Source organism: Ursus americanus, chromosome 25, assembly GCF_024610735.1.
Source record: "Ursus americanus isolate L20-20 chromosome 25, mUrsAme1.1.p, whole genome shotgun sequence".
In the NCBI taxonomy this organism is placed as follows: domain Eukaryota; kingdom Metazoa; phylum Chordata; class Mammalia; order Carnivora; family Ursidae; genus Ursus; species Ursus americanus.
The window spans coordinates 34,677,920-34,698,402 of NC_142151.1; the positions used below are offsets into that span (position 1 = coordinate 34,677,920).

At 36.6% G+C, this 20,483-nt stretch overlaps 1 protein-coding gene across 2 annotated transcripts in view; it reads right to left on the reverse strand.

Annotated features, from left to right (window-relative positions):
• Positions 1–228: 228 nt before the first annotated feature.
• The window catches only part of GXYLT1 (glucoside xylosyltransferase 1), a 55,895-nt gene continuing 35,640 nt past the window's right edge, over positions 229–20,483 (reverse strand). For both annotated transcript variants that reach the window (XM_045801263.2, XM_045801264.2), the window contains 3 exons: positions 19,493–19,616; positions 19,006–19,178; positions 229–6,122 (listed from right to left, as the gene is read on the reverse strand). In XM_045801263.2, the coding sequence (XP_045657219.1) occupies positions 5,961–6,122; positions 19,006–19,178; positions 19,493–19,616 (459 nt within the window). In that variant the 3' untranslated portion in view covers positions 229–5,960. The remainder of the gene's footprint in view (positions 6,123–19,005; positions 19,179–19,492; positions 19,617–20,483) is intronic.

Sequence of the window (20,483 nt, forward strand, 5' to 3'; positions counted from 1 at the left end):
TGCCATCTGGATGTTAGCTGTCACTCTGTGTCCATGTGGTGAGACCAAGCTCACATGGTGAGAATGGTAATGGAAAAACAGACAGTACTTTACTTCCTGATGACATTGTTCAGCTGCAGAAATACCCAGTCCAGAAACTGCCCACTGCCTATGCTCCTGGTTATCAAGCATCCCAACCCTAAAGATTCCAAAATTGTTTTTGATTGATAGAATAATTCAGATACACCATTTGAAGATATTAAACATTTATGGAGTACATGTTTATTTAGCAACAGCAATACAGTTTTTCAAGAAAAAGATGACTTGAACTCCAATACAGAACAAAGCAATTTTCCATTATTCTCAGGTCACACCCGAATCTATAATCTTACTTCCCTTTAATAAATTTTAAAATACACAAAATACTTGGAGGAAGATATCCAAATTATCCTAAAATCATAATATTTTAAGGTAAAAAGCAGTTTAAAGGTAGTAGTTTCTACATATCACAGTACACCAACAGGCCTTCCTGAAGCTTTAGAACCATTACTACTCAAAATATTAATATATTTATGCAAAATGCCTGTGAAAAATTGAAACACCTGCAACCTTTCCAGTTTTTTATTTCAGGAACAGGTGCAAACCATGATCTCCTTCAAGATCTTGTTATAACATCCATCAAAAACCATTGGTCCGGCTCTCAAATACGGATGACAGTGCATATTATGCATGTGGGTTCCGCTAAGTCTTGAATGGATGACATATTCCATAGGTATACAACAAGCCCGGAATTACTTTTGCATAACATTCCAATATTCCCTGAAGAGATTTTATACAAAGTTGAAAACAGCTATTTGCTATTATAGTCAAAGTCAATTTACTTTTTAAATGGAATATAACACTGCTACGTTCTCGTGTTTTACAAGGAGTCGCTATGGTATTATGTGTTTGAGTATGTTTGCAAATTCAGATTGTATATATAAATCAAACATAAGCAAAGGCTCCACATCAGTTCTTAAGTTTGATATTAAAATGCCTGACCACAGACCCTTCAAATAACATTCACAATACTGGTAGTAAGAGAAATTTCATTTTTCCCCCTATTTTTTCAAAGGCACTCTTTTGTTTAAAAAACTGAGTTTACAGGAAATTCTAAAGAAATAATCCCATTAGACATTGGAAATTATTGGTACTGATGAGGTGAAAATAGGTTGTTTTCCATTTAAAAGTAAATTTGACATTAATTTTAAATTGCCTAGTCCAACATGCTATTTCACATTCTTCTCATGGTTCTCTAATTCCTAGACATTTGAATTAACAACATATTCATTTTTAGATAAAAAAAGAAAACAACATTCCTGTACCACCTCTTAGACTTAAGGTTATATAACTTAGTTTTAGAAATCTGGTTTCCTGTTCAGTGAATTAGGAAACAGCAAACACCGGAACAACTTAGCCAGACTTTAAGAGGCGAAAAAGGGTTGCTTTGGCAATGTAAAAAGGATAACTGTTACAGTACAAATCATTAATCTACTTTTATTAAATATTAAAATGCAATAAGGCAACTGTTGTTTTAAGACACTTGAAAGTATATTTAATAAATGGATAACTGGCCCCATACCTGACATATTGCACCACTACTCTCCTTCTCTATTTACTCTAAGGAACCAAAAAAAGTTACTTAAAAAAAATAGTAACAACAGATCCATGATCTTTCTAACACACTTCGAAGAGGTTCTGATTACCATTACGGTATTTACTACTTACAATACAAACTTCTGAAAGACACTGAATAGTATCTTTTCAGGCTTTTCCCTTCAGTGTGTTTCTCCTGTCTCCTATTCTCTTGAATCCATTTATAATGGTTCGACTGAAAGTATGCCCACTGAGGAATCAATAAATGTGATTTACTGTGTAAGCTGCCATTCAAGGCAGGGCAGTGATTCCCAAATCTGGCTTCCTATCAGTATCATCTGGAAACCTGCTGTAATAGATTCCTGGGGCCCCTTCAAGCCTAACCAGCCATCCTCCCCACCCTAGCCTCCCCTGTGAATCCATGTGGTTAGTCCTGCATAATCTAACAACTGGCAGGACTAAAAGGACGACGTTAAAAAGGAGGGTATTTGTCATCATGTTTCCATAGGTCTCAGCTCACAAACTGGAATCCAGTAAAGAAATACAATGTTGAATGATTACCATTAAATTCTGATCAGTGAGTGCAGTGACTGGAACAGGACTGCAGTATTGACGAATCAAACCAGAGCATCTGTGCTGCCCGCCTCCATGAAAACCAGCACCCTTCCTGACCCCAGAGGGCCTCACAAACTGAACACAGAAGGCAGGCAGACAGTGGCACAGGGTGGGGAGCCTACGACTCAAAAAGTGACAGTTTCCACAGCGTTTCTACCTCCACTTCTCGATTTTCCCACTCTCATTCCATCTTTTCTCTTACTCTGCCTTTTGCCATTCTCACTTTTATTCCCTTCTCTTTCCTCACTTTTCTCACTTTCTCTCTTTTCCTTCCCTTTTGTTTTTCATTCATTCATGACCACTCCTTTCTTCTCTGCTTTCTCTTCCTTAAAAACTCCTCCTTACATAATAGAAGCAAATTCTTACTGGAGATACAATACATGTCGGAAAACATTCACACTAAGGAAACAGAATGGTCTGTACAGGAGGCAAAACAGAACTCCAACACTAGTGCTCGTGTGCGGCATGCATTAGCCATGTAGAATGCATTCAAATCCATTCTCTCTGCTGAGTCACGTAACTTTCTGACTTACGACTTCTGAGACTCATGAGTTTGGAAGAGCATTATCAATTGTTTACAAACCTAAGGCACAGAGAAGGTGAAAGGATATGCCTGAGGTCCCAAACCAAGAAAAGAATCCAGATACAACACACAGACTGGGTTTCTTGCCATTATACCAGTAACATCTGACAGGAGGCAAGATGAAAGAGCAATGAGTAAGCGGTAATATTATTTCAGGTTCTCAAGTGTCCAAAAGATAACTGGGTTACCTTATACATTATGAACTATTCTTCACACGGGGGAAAAAAATTATGTATTGCTTTCACAATATATATTTTCTAAAGGTTTCCAAGTTCTTTTAAGATGGCTACTTCATACAAATGAAGTTTGACTACATTTTAAAGTCATTCCACTTTGGTAATACTGTAGCCCAGAGATAGTTCTGAGGTCGGAATTGTTCTAACACAAAGACTCAAAGAATACATAATGTAATTTATATAAAATGCATAGATACACTTTTATGAAAAGAAATATAATATGTTCTCTAACTTGTTCTATAAATTTAACCTCATTAATGCTGAGAACTGCGTTTCTTAAGAATTCTCAAAGAAAAATTTACCTTATCTAAAGAAAAATTCGGAAAACTCATTTTACTATTATGGACTTTCTGTGATACCCTAGATTTTAGGTAAATATAATCCCTAAGTTTTCACCATATCCCAATTTATGGTGAAATGCCCAATTAGGTCAGGTCTGAATAAAACCAGACGAAAAACCTTCTAATTGACCCACAATGTGGAGTGTTTAACAGTGTAAATAAGCCATAACATGAGACCAGAGATACATAGTCCAGTTGGATTAAATCAGGACAACACTCTACATAGCCCCAACTCACTTTATTAGAGCCCATGGGGCTGAGAGTCTGTGTTCACTGAGGAAATTAAACCTAAGAAACTTACAAATAATATAAATTCAAATCTTGCCAATAACCCCAATTCCTCTAATATTTCAGAATCACATTTATAATCTACTAACTGTGCCAAGAATTATGGTATCCTAACTTCAACCTTCAACTTGGCAAAATGATTCCCAGTAGTTCCCAAACTAGCTGACATCAAAATCATCTGAGATGCTTACTAAAAATAGAATCATAAGATGACTTATTTTTGCACCCTAATCTAACACTGGAGACATTTAAGGAAATTTGCTTAGGAATGGATAGTAACTGAAGCCAAAGGAGGTATGATGTCATTGTAGTTACCGAAGTACTCACAGCAGTAAAATGACAGGCTAGCAGGCATTTTCTTTAAGACACTTCAGTGAAAGGAAAAGGAACAGATGACACAAATATGGTAACATATTTAAGTGTTTGATCTGGGCGATGAGTACCACTGTACTATTCTCTCTACTTCTATGTAGTTTTAAAAATCTCTTCATTAAAAAAACATTGGCAGCCCCTGTCCTAGACACAGTGTCCAAGAAGTCTAAGGGGAGCCCCGGGGATCCACGCTCAACAAATTCCCCATGAGGGTCTAATCCAGACAGGCAGAGTTCTCTTTCGGGGACCATTAGAAATGATCTTATATATACCTTCCAAAGTCCAAAATTCCAGGATTCTCATTTTCTACTCAGTAAACTCAATTTCCGCACAGTTCACAAGTGCTTACATTCACCATGGCATTCTGCCAAGGACATGCAGATTGTGTTCTCTAAACGCATCTGTTCAAAGAGTGCTGGGCTGGTTATCAACTTCTAATTTGCCTTTTTTACACCTTCCTCTCTCAATTTGCCCTGACTGAACTGCAAAAGACAGGGGACAACTGTACTGACCATGTCTTTCTGCATATGCCATGTCTCCACAGAGGACACTCTATCTTTATAAAGCTGATCACCACTTTTTTCACATAAGTGGTTTTTTTTCTTCATGATTTTTCCTTCTCTATTTAAGCATTAAGATACCATAGAGGAAAACGAATAACCATATAGCACTTAATAAAATGAGATATATGCCACAGCACAATACATGCTAAGTACTCAGAATCTACAGTTATGTTAGAGAGCAGTCAAGAACACTAAGAGAAGTAATATTTTTCTTATTGTCAAGATTAAAAAAAATGTCTTAAGTGATGTTCAAAAAAGGAAGATACGCACATTAACCCAATCAAACTACTTTTTCTATACTCGGATATAACAATCTTCTGAATCCAAATCACCCACGAAAGTTGTCTGACTGACTTAAGGTAAGGCTCTCTACATTTGCTTCTTCAAAAGTATCTTGCAAAGCCATTCTGAGGTAGAAGAAAAAAGTTTAAGTGGACCACTTTTTTCTGCTTCATTGTAACTAAAATTACTGTTCACAGGAAGTATATAGCTTATGCCTTTTGGTCCATCACATTTTCCACAATCACGTAAGTATACTAGTTAATTCTCACTTTATGATCAGCATATGTTTTGCTTCCAGAATGCCCAGTAAAGCTGAAAATTTTCATTTAAAGTGATGAAAATTTTCAAAAATATCTGTTTAACAATCTCAGATCTGAGTTTTGGCAACAGGTTAACATATACAAATCAAAATACTACATTTCACAAACACAGACTAAAACTCCAACATTTTTATGGTTTTCCCACTTTCTTAGATAGCTCAATTTTAACATGCAGCTTACTTATAATCTAATTTTAAACATGATTGTCACAGGAGGATTCTCAAACGGAGATGAAATGTATAAAGGCACACATCGATTGTCAATGGTTACAACGGTTCCATCGCATTGCTTTAGAAACAGAACATGTTCTGTTCCTGTAAACTTTCTGTCACACATTTAAAGTGAGGTTAGTGCTGACATAAAATTATTGCTATACTCACAGTTTGAGTGTTTTCACTGTGTCTGAGGTACATTTTGTCCATCCATACACCCCTACTGTTCCTACTCACTTGAGAAGAGTCAACCAAAGTCTGTAGACTACAAACCATTCAATATTTTCATCAATACTGGACTGACAGCAAATAACATTACAAAACACCAGAGATCAAAAATGTCTTCTTGTTGGAGTCCAAGACTTTAACTTATTCTTCATTGCTTGAATATATGCTCATTTAACTTCTTCAGGAGAAACAATTATTCTGAAGATGAATAATTCCTTCCTGAATACTTCATCAAAGACCATTCCTTCACACATGTCCTCTGATATTTTGTTGTTTTAACTCATTTGATTTAATGGTCACCAAGGATCACCTTTCCTTTGGTGGTCTATCATAACGATCTTGTATGCTTTTTGTTAGCTGTTTGATAAATATTTTGTAAATTTTTCCACAGTACGTATGGACTGTCTTTTGTAGTTCCAGTTCTAAAGGTTTTAATAAGGAACGGATGTTGTCATCTTTAAAAGAACACTAGAGAAAAAAAAAATAAAAAGACAAAGATATATACATATATATAAATTCGGTTATTCTCCAAACTTCTTCAATTTAATATTGTTAACTTCCACTTAGTCTCACAAAAAAGTACACATGCTCAACAGATATTTTCAAGGAATTAAATGGAAGTATGACCTCACATTAGAGGAGGGAGAAAGTCACAGTAAATCACTGAGGGCATCAGGGAAAGTTTTTCAGAGAAGAGGTAATGGAGGCAGGGCATTACAAGCCAAGGGAAGAACATGTGCAAGAGCGGAGAAGGCCCAGAGACACTGGCTAGTGTGAGATGATGACCAAAAGCTCTGAAGGTATGTATCTGAGAGACACTAAGGAAAGCCAAAACTCACTCCGATAATAGTGTTGAGGCTGGACTACAAAGAATTGAGAGAGAGGCATGGAGTGGGAGGAATGAATGCAAAATGACAGCATAGTTCAGGGTTTTGCAAAGAGCCCTAACTATACAAAGTGGCCCCATGGGTAAATGCATTTGGGAGCTGCTCCACATCATGCACTCTTCGTGGGAACTCACGCCGGCACATGAAAAGCTGTAAACAGGAAAATGAAAAATACATGTGTGGACTGTTGTTTGGCCTACTGGTTCCAAAATACATTTTGACCACAGTCCTTTTTTTACTGTAAAATATATATAATATCCCAAGGAATAGATTTTGAAAAATACTATAGTAGCAGTTATTAAGTGGAAATAACTTGTGATTTTAGTGTTTTCAACCAGCTATATTTTTTATTTGGCGTTTGCAACTAGGCATTAGAAAGATAGATAGGGCTTAAAAAATGGAGCATTTTATGTGAAAGTTTAGAGTCAGTGAAAAATGCAAGCTCCTGAAGGAAATGCAGAACCTGAAATCTCGGAGAGCTCAAATGACCTAAGGTGATCCCCAAGACTCACTAGCATGACACTGAGGGAGAGGAAAGTGCCACTTGAATCACAATTAGTGAGTCCATGGGAAGCTGTAGCCAATCTCTGGAGAACAGGATGAACTTAGTAACATGGCTTTTATCAGTGTAGAGATGTAAAGAGATACTGACCCTCAGTATCGCTTCAGAAAGAAAACTATGAGCATTAACTGCATGAAACCATCACTCTTAGGGTGTTTTTTTTTTTCCTTAGGGTGATTTTTAAACCCAATCACATACACTGAAGATAAACATTGTTTAGAAGATTAAAAACAAAAAGAGGAGAGGATGCTTAACTAGGAAGAATGTAATGAAACTGGCATGTAGGTATCTGGGAGAAACTTATAAAAGCTGGATTGGTTTATTTAGTTATTTTTTTAAGTGCTGTATATAGATACACCTAAAATTTATTTGGGGTTAAAAGCAGCAGCCATGTTGAAAAAGGCAGCCTTTATCAAGGCTTATCACCTTTATCAAGTAACACTGTCAAGTAACATCTCATTGTGTACCAAAAACATCCCTGGACCACTGTGGTTGAGAGGCCAATGACAATGGGAAGCCCAAACTGTGATCTTTTTCTTACTAAACAATGAAAATAAAATGACAACATGGGGTGACCAGGTGATGAGTTTTAAGGAGGGCACCTGTTGGGGTGAGCACTGGGTATTATATGCAACTAATGAATCACTGAACACTACAACAATTATGATGTACTACTATATGTTGGCTAACTGAACATAATGAAAAATTTTTAAAAATTTTTAAAAAGAAAATGACAACATTACAAAGGTGTTTAAAAGTTAATTCCCAAAAATATGAAGTACTTGAGATTCAGTTTATTCATTTTCATGTTATTTGAAGCCCAGTGTTTGTGGTTAAAAAAATTTTTTTTCATGGGGTGCCTAGCTGGCTCAGTAGGAGAAGCATGTGACTCTTGATCTTGGGGTCATGAGTTCGAGCCCTGTGTTGGGTGTAGAGATTACTTAAGTAAATAAAGAATTAAAAAAAGTTTTTTTCTTCCCTAAGTATTTTGAAGATTTTTCTAAAATAAAAACAGTGACTCATGAATTAGAGCTCTTTTAGTCCACCATATAACACAACTAATTTGACCTTTCAGGGAAAAGATGATAAATTACCAAAATTGCCACCCATATAAATATAGCCTGAAGTCATGGCACATTCTGCCATTCACATAATCTGCAGCACTACAGAGTTGTGCGGGACATAACTTGCATCTAGGTGTTCCCCTTCCCAGAGGCCACATGTGGCCTTACCTGACTGTAGGCCTTTTTCTGCACAGTATGCTCTGCCTCACTCATTTTCACTTTTCCTTCTATGCCTGGTACTCATCCTTCTAGCTCAGTTCAAATATCAGCACTTCTGAGAAGCCTTTCCTGATACAGTTAATCACTCCTTCATTGGCACAGTATGCAGTGCACACACTTTTAAGAAGGTCATGCTTTACATATAAGACTGTCAGATGAAAGACAGCAAATAACTATTGAGGCTAAGATGACCACAATTAGATAACCTGAGGCATTTTCAAAGAATAAAACATGTTTTAAAAATATGGCAGAATGGCATTTCAATCCAACAAATGCTGAGAGCCAAATACATACAAGAAGGTACAACAGTACACCCTAAACCACAATTTCACTTTCCCTGCGGCGAACGGCAGTCTGGAAGCAGGTGATCCTCCTCCTGACATACTGTCGCAGGTCAACAGTAGCTTAACGCTACATGACAAAGCCTACATCATTCACCTCACTTCATCTCATCACAAAGGCATCTTATCATCTCACATCATCACAAGAAAAGGATGCGTATAGGGCAATAAACTGTTTTGAGAGATCACATTCATGTAACTTTTATTACAATGTATTGTTTTATAACTGTTCTACTTCATTATTACTGTTCTCAAGTCTCTTATGTGTTTAATTTATAAATTAAACTCTATCAGAGATATGTATGTATAGGAAAAAAAACATAGTATATATAGGGTTCAGTACTATCTTTAGTTTCAGACATCCACTGGGGGGCTTGGAACATATCCTCCATGGACAAGGTACGGGACGACCATAGCACAGAAGGGAAACACTCGGGACGACTCCCTTGCAGAGATAGTTATGCAAATATAAGCAGGATGTGAAGTAAATCAAAGTTAACACAGAACCACCAAGAAATGTAATTCAGAATGAAATACATGAAGCAGAAAATACCTTATAGAGCAATAAAATGTTTTGTTCCCATTTTGCATTTGCAATTTTTAATCTTAATATTTTTATTCACTCAACAACTAATATTTAACAAATATGTATGGACTGTAAAACCTGATTTGCTGGAAGACACAGCCATGCATTTACATTTTAAAGATGGTTCATATCCTTTATAACTCATATTGTTCATTGCATTCAATGGCTATGACTAAGCTTCTGTCTGAAACTTGCATAAATACCCTTGTCTGAATACATTGCTTTTAAAAATTACACTTCTCATTGAATTATAGATAAGGGAAGATAAAAACACTAACCAAGAGCACCATAAAAGACTGATTAACTTCATTAAAGTGAAAAATGGAAAGACACAGCTATAGTTAATACAGATACAAAACAAACACAAATAATCAATTATTTGAAATCATTTTAAAAGATTTATTTTTTTTTAAATGAAGTGTAATTAGTCAGCTTAAAACCATTACTCGGGTTTTTAAAGGTATATATTTACCAAAGCTCAAAGAAAAGACCAAATAAAACTAGTGAAATTTAATTCCTTAATAATGGATTTTCTTAATGCTCAAAGGAAACAAAGAAATCATGTTTTTATAGGAATGCATTTCTTTTCTATTCTGCAGTCTCAGAACCACAAAAGTACTTTTCTTCATTTTTATCACCATTTGACAACCCATGATAAAGCATTAATATACAAAATTGATTTCTGGGGGCATATAAGGTCTGCTACATTAAAATGAACATCAACACTAAATTTTAGAATTCTTCAGTGAGTGTAGCTATATCATGATAAACTGATTATACAGAAACTTTATCTGCCAAGTTTACAGAAGAAATAATACACAAAGTGGTAGCCTACAATGTCATTAGCACTTTGCCTACCACCAAGTTTGAGAAACACTGATCTCCAGGAAAGAATTTCAATTCCTTATCATTGCAGATCACCACCTTGACGCGGCATATCATCACCACACTGATCCCAGCCCAGCCACTGCCTACCTTCACCCCGCACTCCACTCCAGCTGAACAGCTCCACACCTGACCTCTCCATGGACTTTTCATGAAAAAAGTGTTTTTTGTATTGAAAACCCCTGAGCCTTTTTCTCAGGCAGTACTCTGACCAGACAGACCCTGCTCTTGGAAAACTCTTCCTCATTCAAGGCCCACTTCAAAGGCCTCCTTTGAGTGAGGCACAAGCTTTCCCTGGCCCTTCAAGGCAAACAAAGCTCTTATACTCTCTTACAGTTCCAGTACAGTTTCTGTCACAATGGATTACAGTTAAATATTTTCATCCTCATTCCTATTAATGAGGCTGTACTAGACCAGTCATTAGCAATAAAAAGAATAAGAATCTGAAAAACAGAGGCAATCAGCTCTTCTCCTGATCCCCACACTTAAATCAAACTAGCACTTCTGTTATTTACTTATGTTCTGTCTTCACGTCCACATAAGATTAGGCACAGTCTAGCAGAACAAAGAGTACATCTGCATGAGAGATAAGTGGTCACATATATTTCTCCCCAGGTATACTTCTCCCCACGTAATTCACTGCATAGACAGTGAGGATATAGCCCGTTAAGCAAAATCATAATCCAATCTTCATTTGGACTTGCCCCAAGTTTTGGTCCCCAACATATTCATGGAAACCTGGTTCATGCAACAAACTAGAGGTATGTAAAATATAGTCACCTGTCCCTGTCAACCCACCTTAATCACATAAAAGAAGATTGCAAGAATAAGGAGAAAAAAAAAAAAAAAGAACAGATATCTGGAGCAAGGGTGGGAAAGAGGCAGTATAATTTTCTCAAACTCAATATAAAGCAGATGCTTAAAAGAGGAAACCCCACTTACAAAGGCAACAAAGAAGATAAAATACCTAAGCATAAATTTAAAAGATGTTCAAAATCTGAATGAAGAAATCTATCAAACATTCCTGAAAGAACAAATGGAAAGACAGCCCTTGTTCTTAAGATGTCCCAATACCATCAAAACGTCAGCGGCTCCTAAGTTAATATAAGAAACTGATTCACTCCCAATAAAAATACAGTTTTTTGAGTTAATGGGTTAATATTTGTTTTTTAAGTTAAATGAGTTAATATTTGTGGAAAAATAAATATGCAATAGCTAGGAAAACACTTGAGAACAGGCTCTGAGGAGGGAGTAATCCACCATATATTAAAACATAGTACAACGCCTTTATAACTAAAATAGTGTGGCATTAATGCACAATTAGACAAACCAGGGGAGGGGCGCCTGGGTGGCACAGCGGTTAAGCGTCTGCCTTCGGCTCAGGGCGTGATCCTGGCGTTATGGGATCGAGCCCCACATCAGGCTCCTCCGCTATGAGCTATGAGCCTGCTTCTTCCTGTCCCACTCCCCCTGACTGTGTTCCCTCTCTCTCTCTCTGGCTGTCTCTATCTCTGTCGAATAAATAAATAAAATCTTTAGACAAACCAGGGGAACAAAAGAGAAAATTCAGAAATTACAAAATGGAACTTCAGTATATGATAAAGTATCTCAAATCTTTGGGTTAAAGATAGGCTTTTAAACAAATGTGTGTTCATTTTGAGTGCACGTTGAACATTCTCCAGAATAGATCACGTACTGGGTCACGAATTGGCCCTCAACAAGTATAAAAAGACTGAGATCATTCCATGCATATTTTCAGACCACAATGCATGAAACTTGAAGTCGACCACAAGGAAATATTTAGGAGGACCACAAATACATGGAGGTTAAAGAATATCCCACCAAAGAATGACTAGGTTAAGCAAGAAATTAAAGAAGAAATAAAAAAATACATGGAAGCAAATGAAAATGAAAACACAACAGTCCAAAACCTTTAGGATGCAGCAAAAGCAGTCCTAAGAGGGAAAGATACTGCAATATAGGCCTAAATCAAGAAGCAAGAAGTCTCAAATATACAACCTAACCTTACACCTATAGGAGCTATAAAAGGAACAACAAATAATGCCAAATGCCAGCAGAAGAAGGGAAATCATAAAGATCAGAGCAAAAATAAACAATACAGAAACAACAACAACAACAAAAAACAGTAAAACAGATCAACAAAACTAAGAGCTAGCTCTTGGAAAGAATTAATAAAACTGATAAAGCCTAGCCAGACTTATCAAAAAGAGAAACGACCCAAGTAAATAAAATCATGAATGAAAGAGGAGAGATCACAACCAAGCCCACAGAAATACAAACAATAAGAAAATATTACAAAAAATTTTATGCCAACAAACTGGGCAATCTGGAAGAAATGGATAAATTCCTAGAAACACACAAATTACCAAAACTGAAACAGAAAGAAATAGAAAATTTGAAGAAACCCATAACCAGTGAAGAAAGTGAATCAGTTACCAAAAATCTCCAAACAAACAAAAGTTCAGGGCCAGATGGCTTCCCAATTCTACCAAACATTTAAAGAAGAATTGATACTTATTCTTCTCAAGTTGTTCCAAAAAAACAGAAATGGAAGGAAAACTTCCAAACTCCTTCTAAAAGGCTAGCATTACCTTGATTGCAAAACCAGACAAAGACCCCACCAAAAGGGAGAATTACAGGCCAATATCCCTGATGAACATGGATGCAAAAATTCTCAACAAGATATAGCAAATAAAATCCAACAGTACATTAAAAGAATCATTTGGGCATCTGGGTGGCTCAGTCGGTAGTTGCCTTCAGCTCAGGCCATGACCCCAGGCTCGGATCAAGTCCTGCGTCAGGCTTCCTGCTCATTGGGGAGTCTGCTTGTCCCTCTCCCTCTCCCCGTGCTCGTGTTCTTTCTCTCTCTCAAATAAATAAAATCTTAAAAAAAAAAAAAATCATTCACCACGATCAAGTGGGATTTATTCCTGGGCTATAAAGGGTCATTCAGTATTAGCAAATCAAATCATTGTGATACACCACATTAATAAAAGAAAGGATAAGAACCATATCATCCTCTTAACAGATACAGAAAAAGTATTTGACAAAGACAGCATCCATTCTTGATAAAAACCCTCAGAGCACCTGGCTCAGTTAGATGGGTGTCCAACTCAATTTCAGCTCAGGTCATGATCTCAGCCCTGTGTCGGGCATGGAGTCCACTTGTCCCTCTCCCCCGGCTCCTCTCCCTGCTTTGTAACTCTAAAATAAATAAATAAACAAGCAAACTCTTTAAAAACCAAAAAAATAAACAAAAACCCTCAACAAAGTAGGGACAGATGGAACATACCTCAACATCATAACGACTATATACCATTATACAAGCTAATATCATCTTTAACGGGGAAAAACAGAGCTTTCCCTCTATTGTAAAGAACAAGACAGGGATGCCCACTTTCACCATTACTATTTAACATAGTACTGGAAGTCTTAGCCTCAGCAATCAGACAACAAAAAGAAATAAAAGGCATCCAAGTCAGCAAGGAAGAAGTCAAACTTTTTATTTGCGGATGACATGATAATCTATATAGAAACCCCAAAAGACTCCACCAAAAAACTGCTAGAACTGACAGAGGAATTCAGCAAAGTTGCAGGATATAATATCAGTGCACAGAAGTCTGTTGCATTTCTATATACAAACAATGAAGCAGCAGAGAGAAAAATCAAGGAATGAATCTCATTTACAATTGCATCAAAACCCATAAGACACCTAGAAATAAACCTAACCAAAGAGATAAAAGATCTGTACTCTGAAAACTACGGGACTCTGATGAAAGAAACTGCGGAAGACACAAAGAAATGGAAACACATTCCAAGCTCATGGACTGGAAAGAACAAGCATTGTTAAAAACGTCTATACTACCCAAAGCAATCATTTAAAGCAATCCCTATCAAAATGCCACCAGCATTTTTCAGAGCTAGAACAAACAATCCTAAAATTTGTATCGAACCACAAAAGACCCCAAACAGCCAAATGTTGAAAAAGAAAATCAAAGCTGGAGGCATCACAATGCCAGACTTCAAGCTATACGACAAAGCTCTAGTCATCAAGACAGTAGGGTACTGGCACAGGTAACAGACACCTAGATCAATGGAACAGAAGAGAGAACCCAGAAATGGACCCTCAATTCTACAGTCAACTAATCTTTGACAGAGCAGGAAAGAACATCCAATGGAAACAGAGAGTCCCTTCAACAAATGATGGTGGGAACGCTGGACAGCCACATGCAGAAGAATGAAACCGACCACTTTCTTACACCATACAGAAAAATAAATTCAAAATGGATAAAAGACCTAAATGTGAGACAGGAATCCATCAAAATTCTAGAGGAGAACATAGGCAGCAACCTCTTTGACCTCAGCTGCCACAACTTCTTGCTAGGCATGTCTCCAGCGGCAAGGGAAACAAAAGCCAAAATGAACCATTGGGACTACATCAGGATAAAAAGCTTCTGCACCCTGAAGGAAACAATCAAGAAAACCTTTAAAAGGCAAACTACGGAATGGGAGAAGATACTCACAAATGACATATTAGATAAAGGGCTAGTATCCAAAATGTATAAAGAACTTATCAAACTCAACACCCAAAAAACAAATAAGCCAGTCAAGAAATGGGCAGAGGACATGAACAGACATTTCTCCAAAGACATCCAAAAGCCCAACAGACACATGAAAAGATGTTCAACATCACTTGACATCAGGCAAATACAAATCAAAACCACAATGAGACAGCACCTCACACCTGTCAGAATGGCTAAAATTAACAAATCAGGAAACAACAGGTGTTGGCAAGGATGTGAAGAAAGGGAAAGCCCTCCCACACTGTTGGTGGGAATGCACGCTGGTACAGCCACTCTGGAAAACAGCATGGAGGTTCCTCAAAAAGTTAAAAATAGAACTACCCTACGATCCAGCAACTGCACTATTAGGTATTTACCCAAAGGATACAAAAAGTGATTCGAAGGGGCACATACCCCCCAATGTTTACAGCAGCAATGGCTACAATAGCCAAACTATGGAAAGAGCCCAGATGTCCACTGACAGATGAATGAATAAAGAAGATGTGGTATATATCTACAATGTACTATTACTCAGCCATCAAAAATAATGAAATTTTGCTATTTGCAATGACATCGATGAAGCTAGTGTATTCTGCTAAGCAAAATAAGTCAGAGAAAGACAAATACCATAAGATTTCACTCATATGTCAAATTAAAAAACAGATGAATATATGGGAGGGGGGAAAAAAGAAAAAAAGAGAGGGAAACAAACCATAAGAGACTCTTAAAGACAGAGAACAAACTGAGGGCTGATGGAGGGAGGTGGGTGAGGGATGGACTAGATGGGTGATAGGTATTAGGAGGGCACTTGTTATGAGCACAGGGTGTTGTATGTAAGTGATGAATCACCAAACTATTCTTGAAACCAGTATTGCATTGTATGTTAACTAGAATTTAAAAGATGTGAAAAGAAAAAAGGAGTAGGACAAACAAACAAATGGACAGATGAGTGTTGGGACAAGACAGCCATTTGGAAAAAGACCCCTTTCTCACCCAATACAAAAGAGTAAATTCCAAATTGATCAGAAGGCTACATGTAACAGATCACACAGTATGTAGATGAATGTTACCATATCCTGAATGTAGGAAGAAAAAGGCTTTCTAATTCTGTTTTTTTTCCTTAAAGCTTTTTAAAAAACTTGATTACATAAAATTTTTTAAAACCAAATTTTTTAAAAGATTTTATTTATTTATTATTTTATTTATTTTCTCAAGACACAGAGAGAAAGAAAGAGCACAAGCAGGGGCAGAAGGTGAGGGAGAAGCAGGCTTCCCCCTGAGCAGGGAGCCCAATGTGGGACTTGATCCCAGGAACCTGGGATCATGACCTGAGCTGAAGGCACACGCTTAACTGACTGAGCCACCCAGGCGTCCCCAAAACCAAATTCCTAATATCAAAAAATGCCATAAATAAAGTAGAACTAGGAGAAAGTATTTCCAGCAGCTATCACAGATAACTAATATCCCCAATATACAAAGAACTTGCAACAATTGGCAGGAAGGGGGGAAGTAAAGACCGAAATGTGATGGTTGCACAACTCTGAAAATATGCTAAAACCCACTAAATTATACACTTTAAATGAGTGAACTTTGTCATATTGTAAATTATTTATCAATAAAATCATTTTTTAAAACATACAGGAAAGGTACAAGATTTGAAAGAAAATTCACCCCCCAAAAAAAAAAGATATAAAAACGTCCCTTAAATATATAAAAAGATGTTCACCTCACTCATAAGAGAAAGGCAAATTAAAACTAAACTAAAAAAACAAACAAAAAACTAAGATTCCATTTCTCAGTCATTAGAATGGCTAAATTTTAAAAGCTTGAAAATACACTCCATCGATGAGGTTGTTGGGGAAAAGGCCTCCTCATAAAATGTGGGCAGGAATTCAAACAATCCGTCTGTAGGGGAAATCGGCAGCATCTTCAATCCCTAATCCCACTTGCAGCAACTTACCCTGAAGATACATCCCATCAATACAAATACACATATGGCAAGGTTATGCACTGCTGATTTTGAATTCACAATTTTGGAAAATACCAAAATGTCAAATGTAAGAGACTGCTTGAATAAACTCTGGTATCTACAGAAAATAGAGTAGGATACAGCTGTTTAAAAAAAAAAGGAAAAAAAGCTGGGTGGGGGCTGGATGAAGCAAGCAATGGGGATTAAGGAATGCACTTGTCATGATGAGCACTGGGTGATGTACAGAATTGTTGAATCACTATATTGTAACCAGAAACGAATATAACACTGTCTGTTAACTACACTGGAATTAAAATAAAAATTTAAAAGAGGAAGTGATTTTAAATGCATGAATATCTGGACTATTTTGAGTGAAAACAAAAAAAAAAAAACAGAGTAAATAATATAAACAGTATGCTACCTTTGTGTAAGAAAAGGTGGATTACAAAATATATATATCTTCTATACAGGAAGGAAAAACTAGAAAACAATGAAATTGGTCACCTATGGGATGGGGTACTTGGGGTGGAAAGCGTGAGGAAAAAGTGATACCTCTGAGTAAACCCTTATTTAGTTTTCACTTTTTGAAGTATATTAACATTTAGCATATCAAATTAAAGTTGATCAATAAAGATGGAGGGGAACAAAACCTTAAAATTGAAAGTATACCGAAGCAAATAAACCCAACTGTATTTCAAATGAATAAAACCACCACACTGAGAGGCAGGATAAAAAAACTAATCCAAGGAACTGCTGAACACAATATTACCCTCATGATGGGGGGCGGGGAGCAGGTAGATAGTGGGAACAAATCCTTAACTTTTCTTAGTAGGCTGGTCTTTAGCAAAGACTAGAGCATTTCCAAAATTATTTTAAATGTACTGCAGGATTATGCAAATGAGGAAGTGTTTCATGTTATGAGCCAGGATTCTAACTATGGAAGGAGATAAAACATGAAAACAGAGTAGGAGAAAGCAGGAAGAGCCGTGGGGGAAAGGAACTGGAGGCATCAGTTTGAGTACGTGATTGTGTGTATATGTTGAGTGTGTACTGTGTATTTGTATTTCCTAGCACTGCCACTGAAAGGGCTCAGAAGTGAAGACACCCTCGTAGCAATAAGCATGCCTAGCACCCAGAGCCCTCTAAAAGAAACCAGAGCTCCTCTGACAGATAGCTAATTTCAGGGGTAGGAGAGGGAAGGTAAAATAAGTTCAGCCTAGCATTTTTTGTTGAAAAAGATAATGAGGAGGTATCCAAAATAATGAAGGGACTAGGTCAGATGGGCACACGAGTTTGGCAAAAGGGACTCCAATGGCCAAACTGGAAACTTAGGCTTCAACACAAATAATCCATTATAAATCATGGGGAAAAAATACCTATGATTTCTTACTAATAATGTATTGATAAATCAATCAGCAAAAGGGGTTGGCTCTTCCTTACAGGAGAATGCTGACTGCCAAAGTTGTATGGAGAAGGACAACTAGGGCTGGACAATCATCAATTTCCAACTGCCATAGTAAAGACTGATTTAAACAAGAACCAACAATGGATGCTAAATGTACACAGAAATTTTGATGAGGAGGGTATTTACATGATTTTAAAGAGTCTCCCCATAGACTGCTTACAAGAGGAAAGACGACGACACAGTGGAGAAAATGAACATTTTGAGTGAGTGATCAAAAGCAGCATCACCAATGAAAGCCAGGTAGACAAAGGTGACTGTGACTGTGATACCCTGAGAAGCTCACACTGTTTACACAGTATTTTGACCAGGAGGGCATACTCTGAACCTAAGCAGAAGGAAACATCAGACAAACCAATATGAAGAACATTCTAATAAGAAAAAAGGTAAAGAGGCTCTATTCTCCAAAAATGTCAATGTCACAAAAGACAATTGAGAAACTGCTCTATATTGGAAGAGAATACACATGAAAGTACCGTATCAATATGAAATTTCCTGAACTTGATACCTGTACTGTGGTTAATAAGAGAAAGTCCCTGTTCTTAGTGAAAACACCTTAAAACCTTTAAGGAGTAAAAGAGCATGATGTGTGCAACTTACATTCAGATGGTTCAGAACAAAACATGTCTATAATGAAGGAGAATCAATGATAAAGCAAATGAGGTAAAATGTTAGTAACCAATGAACATGAGTAAAGGATATGGAAATCCTTTTAGATTCTTGTAAATTCTCTAAGTTTGTAAGAATTTCAACATAGAAAGTTAAAAAAAAAAACAAAAAATCAGATTCTTACATTTCTCAGTGCTTCATAAATGGCTCTAAATGCTGGTTGCTTATCATCATGGTAAACACCTCTGTTCCCATGAAGAATAAAGATTCCTTCTTCTTCTGCTTCCTGGCAATTGCTTCCATATATACAATGATCTGGTCGATAATTCCATTGACACGGAAAAACAAAAAGGCTTTCTATGTGAAGAAAAATAAAACAATGAAGCAAATAACCCTAATTCCACAGAATTAACATTCTGCAAAAATTTTAGTTTAAAAACACAGCTCTTACAGGAGAAGATTTAAAATAGTGAAAAATATGTTTGGCATTTAGATCCTTCCCCAGAAAAACAATATTAAGAAAAGTTTAAAAAAAAATTTTACTCTGTCTTAAACATAGTGATAATCATTAATATAAGCCAAATCAAATAAACACATTTCTTCGTTTTTGACTAAATATTATCTATGATTTTTTAATAAATGCAAAGAATAAAAGAAATTTAAATGATTACCTGGATTATGAAAAAAGATGATATTCAACAGATCTTGATCCCCCCATGTGATGTTAAGTTTGTATTTTTTAAGCAATGGCATAAGTATATCTCCCCATCGCAGCCGTACAGTTGTCATGTCATTCTGTTGGTAAATACATTAAGAAGATCCTCAGGCTTTCATGTTTCATATGGCAGCACAATGACGGTTCCCCATTCTTCCCTTAGCATCACAGCTCAGCAAGAAGAAATGCAAACTTCTTCTGTCATAAAACCAAGTGACTCTAATGTAAAACTAAATGTGAGTAGGGCTGTCCTTTTCAGAGTCGGAAAGATAATAAAAGAAGGTATCTGAGGTTGCAGGTAGAAGTGATAAAACTAATGAAAGTCAGGAAAGATTGAGAAAGAGAAAGTAGGTGGTAGTTTAAAGTACTATGACTGTGACCTCATCCTAAAATCCAGATAGTTTTAGTACCTATAGTTTTAGTATCATATGTCTAGACATAGTACCTAGGTTTATATCACAGTTATTGTGGGTTCAACCTGTTAACAAAAAGTACTTGGAGAGTACTTGGCACATGACACAGCTCAGTGTTAGCTATTGTTACCAGAATCACTATCATTCTTAGACTAATGTGCTAATCTTTTATAACTGACATTTTGAACTGATCAATTTGAAATGTTTTTGATTTCAAAAGCAGATAGCAAATTTCATCAGGTGCCTTTTCAGCCTCTATGAAGTTGCTCATAGCTCATTATTTTTAAAACACAAAGTCAAATACCCAAGGAAACAACAGAGTTGAAAGAGGGCTCTGGATCTTGTGAATGTGGGTGAGAGCGGTGGAGCTGAATACTAAGACTTTTCAACTTATCTGACTCTTAAATTCTTCAGACTTAACCCAATATTCCTCAAAGTATAGTTTTCAGTGTGCACAACAGTGAATTTTTAAAATCCTTCACAATATTAAGTACAGAAATTAAGAGTAACATTTAGAAACCCTTACAGCAATTT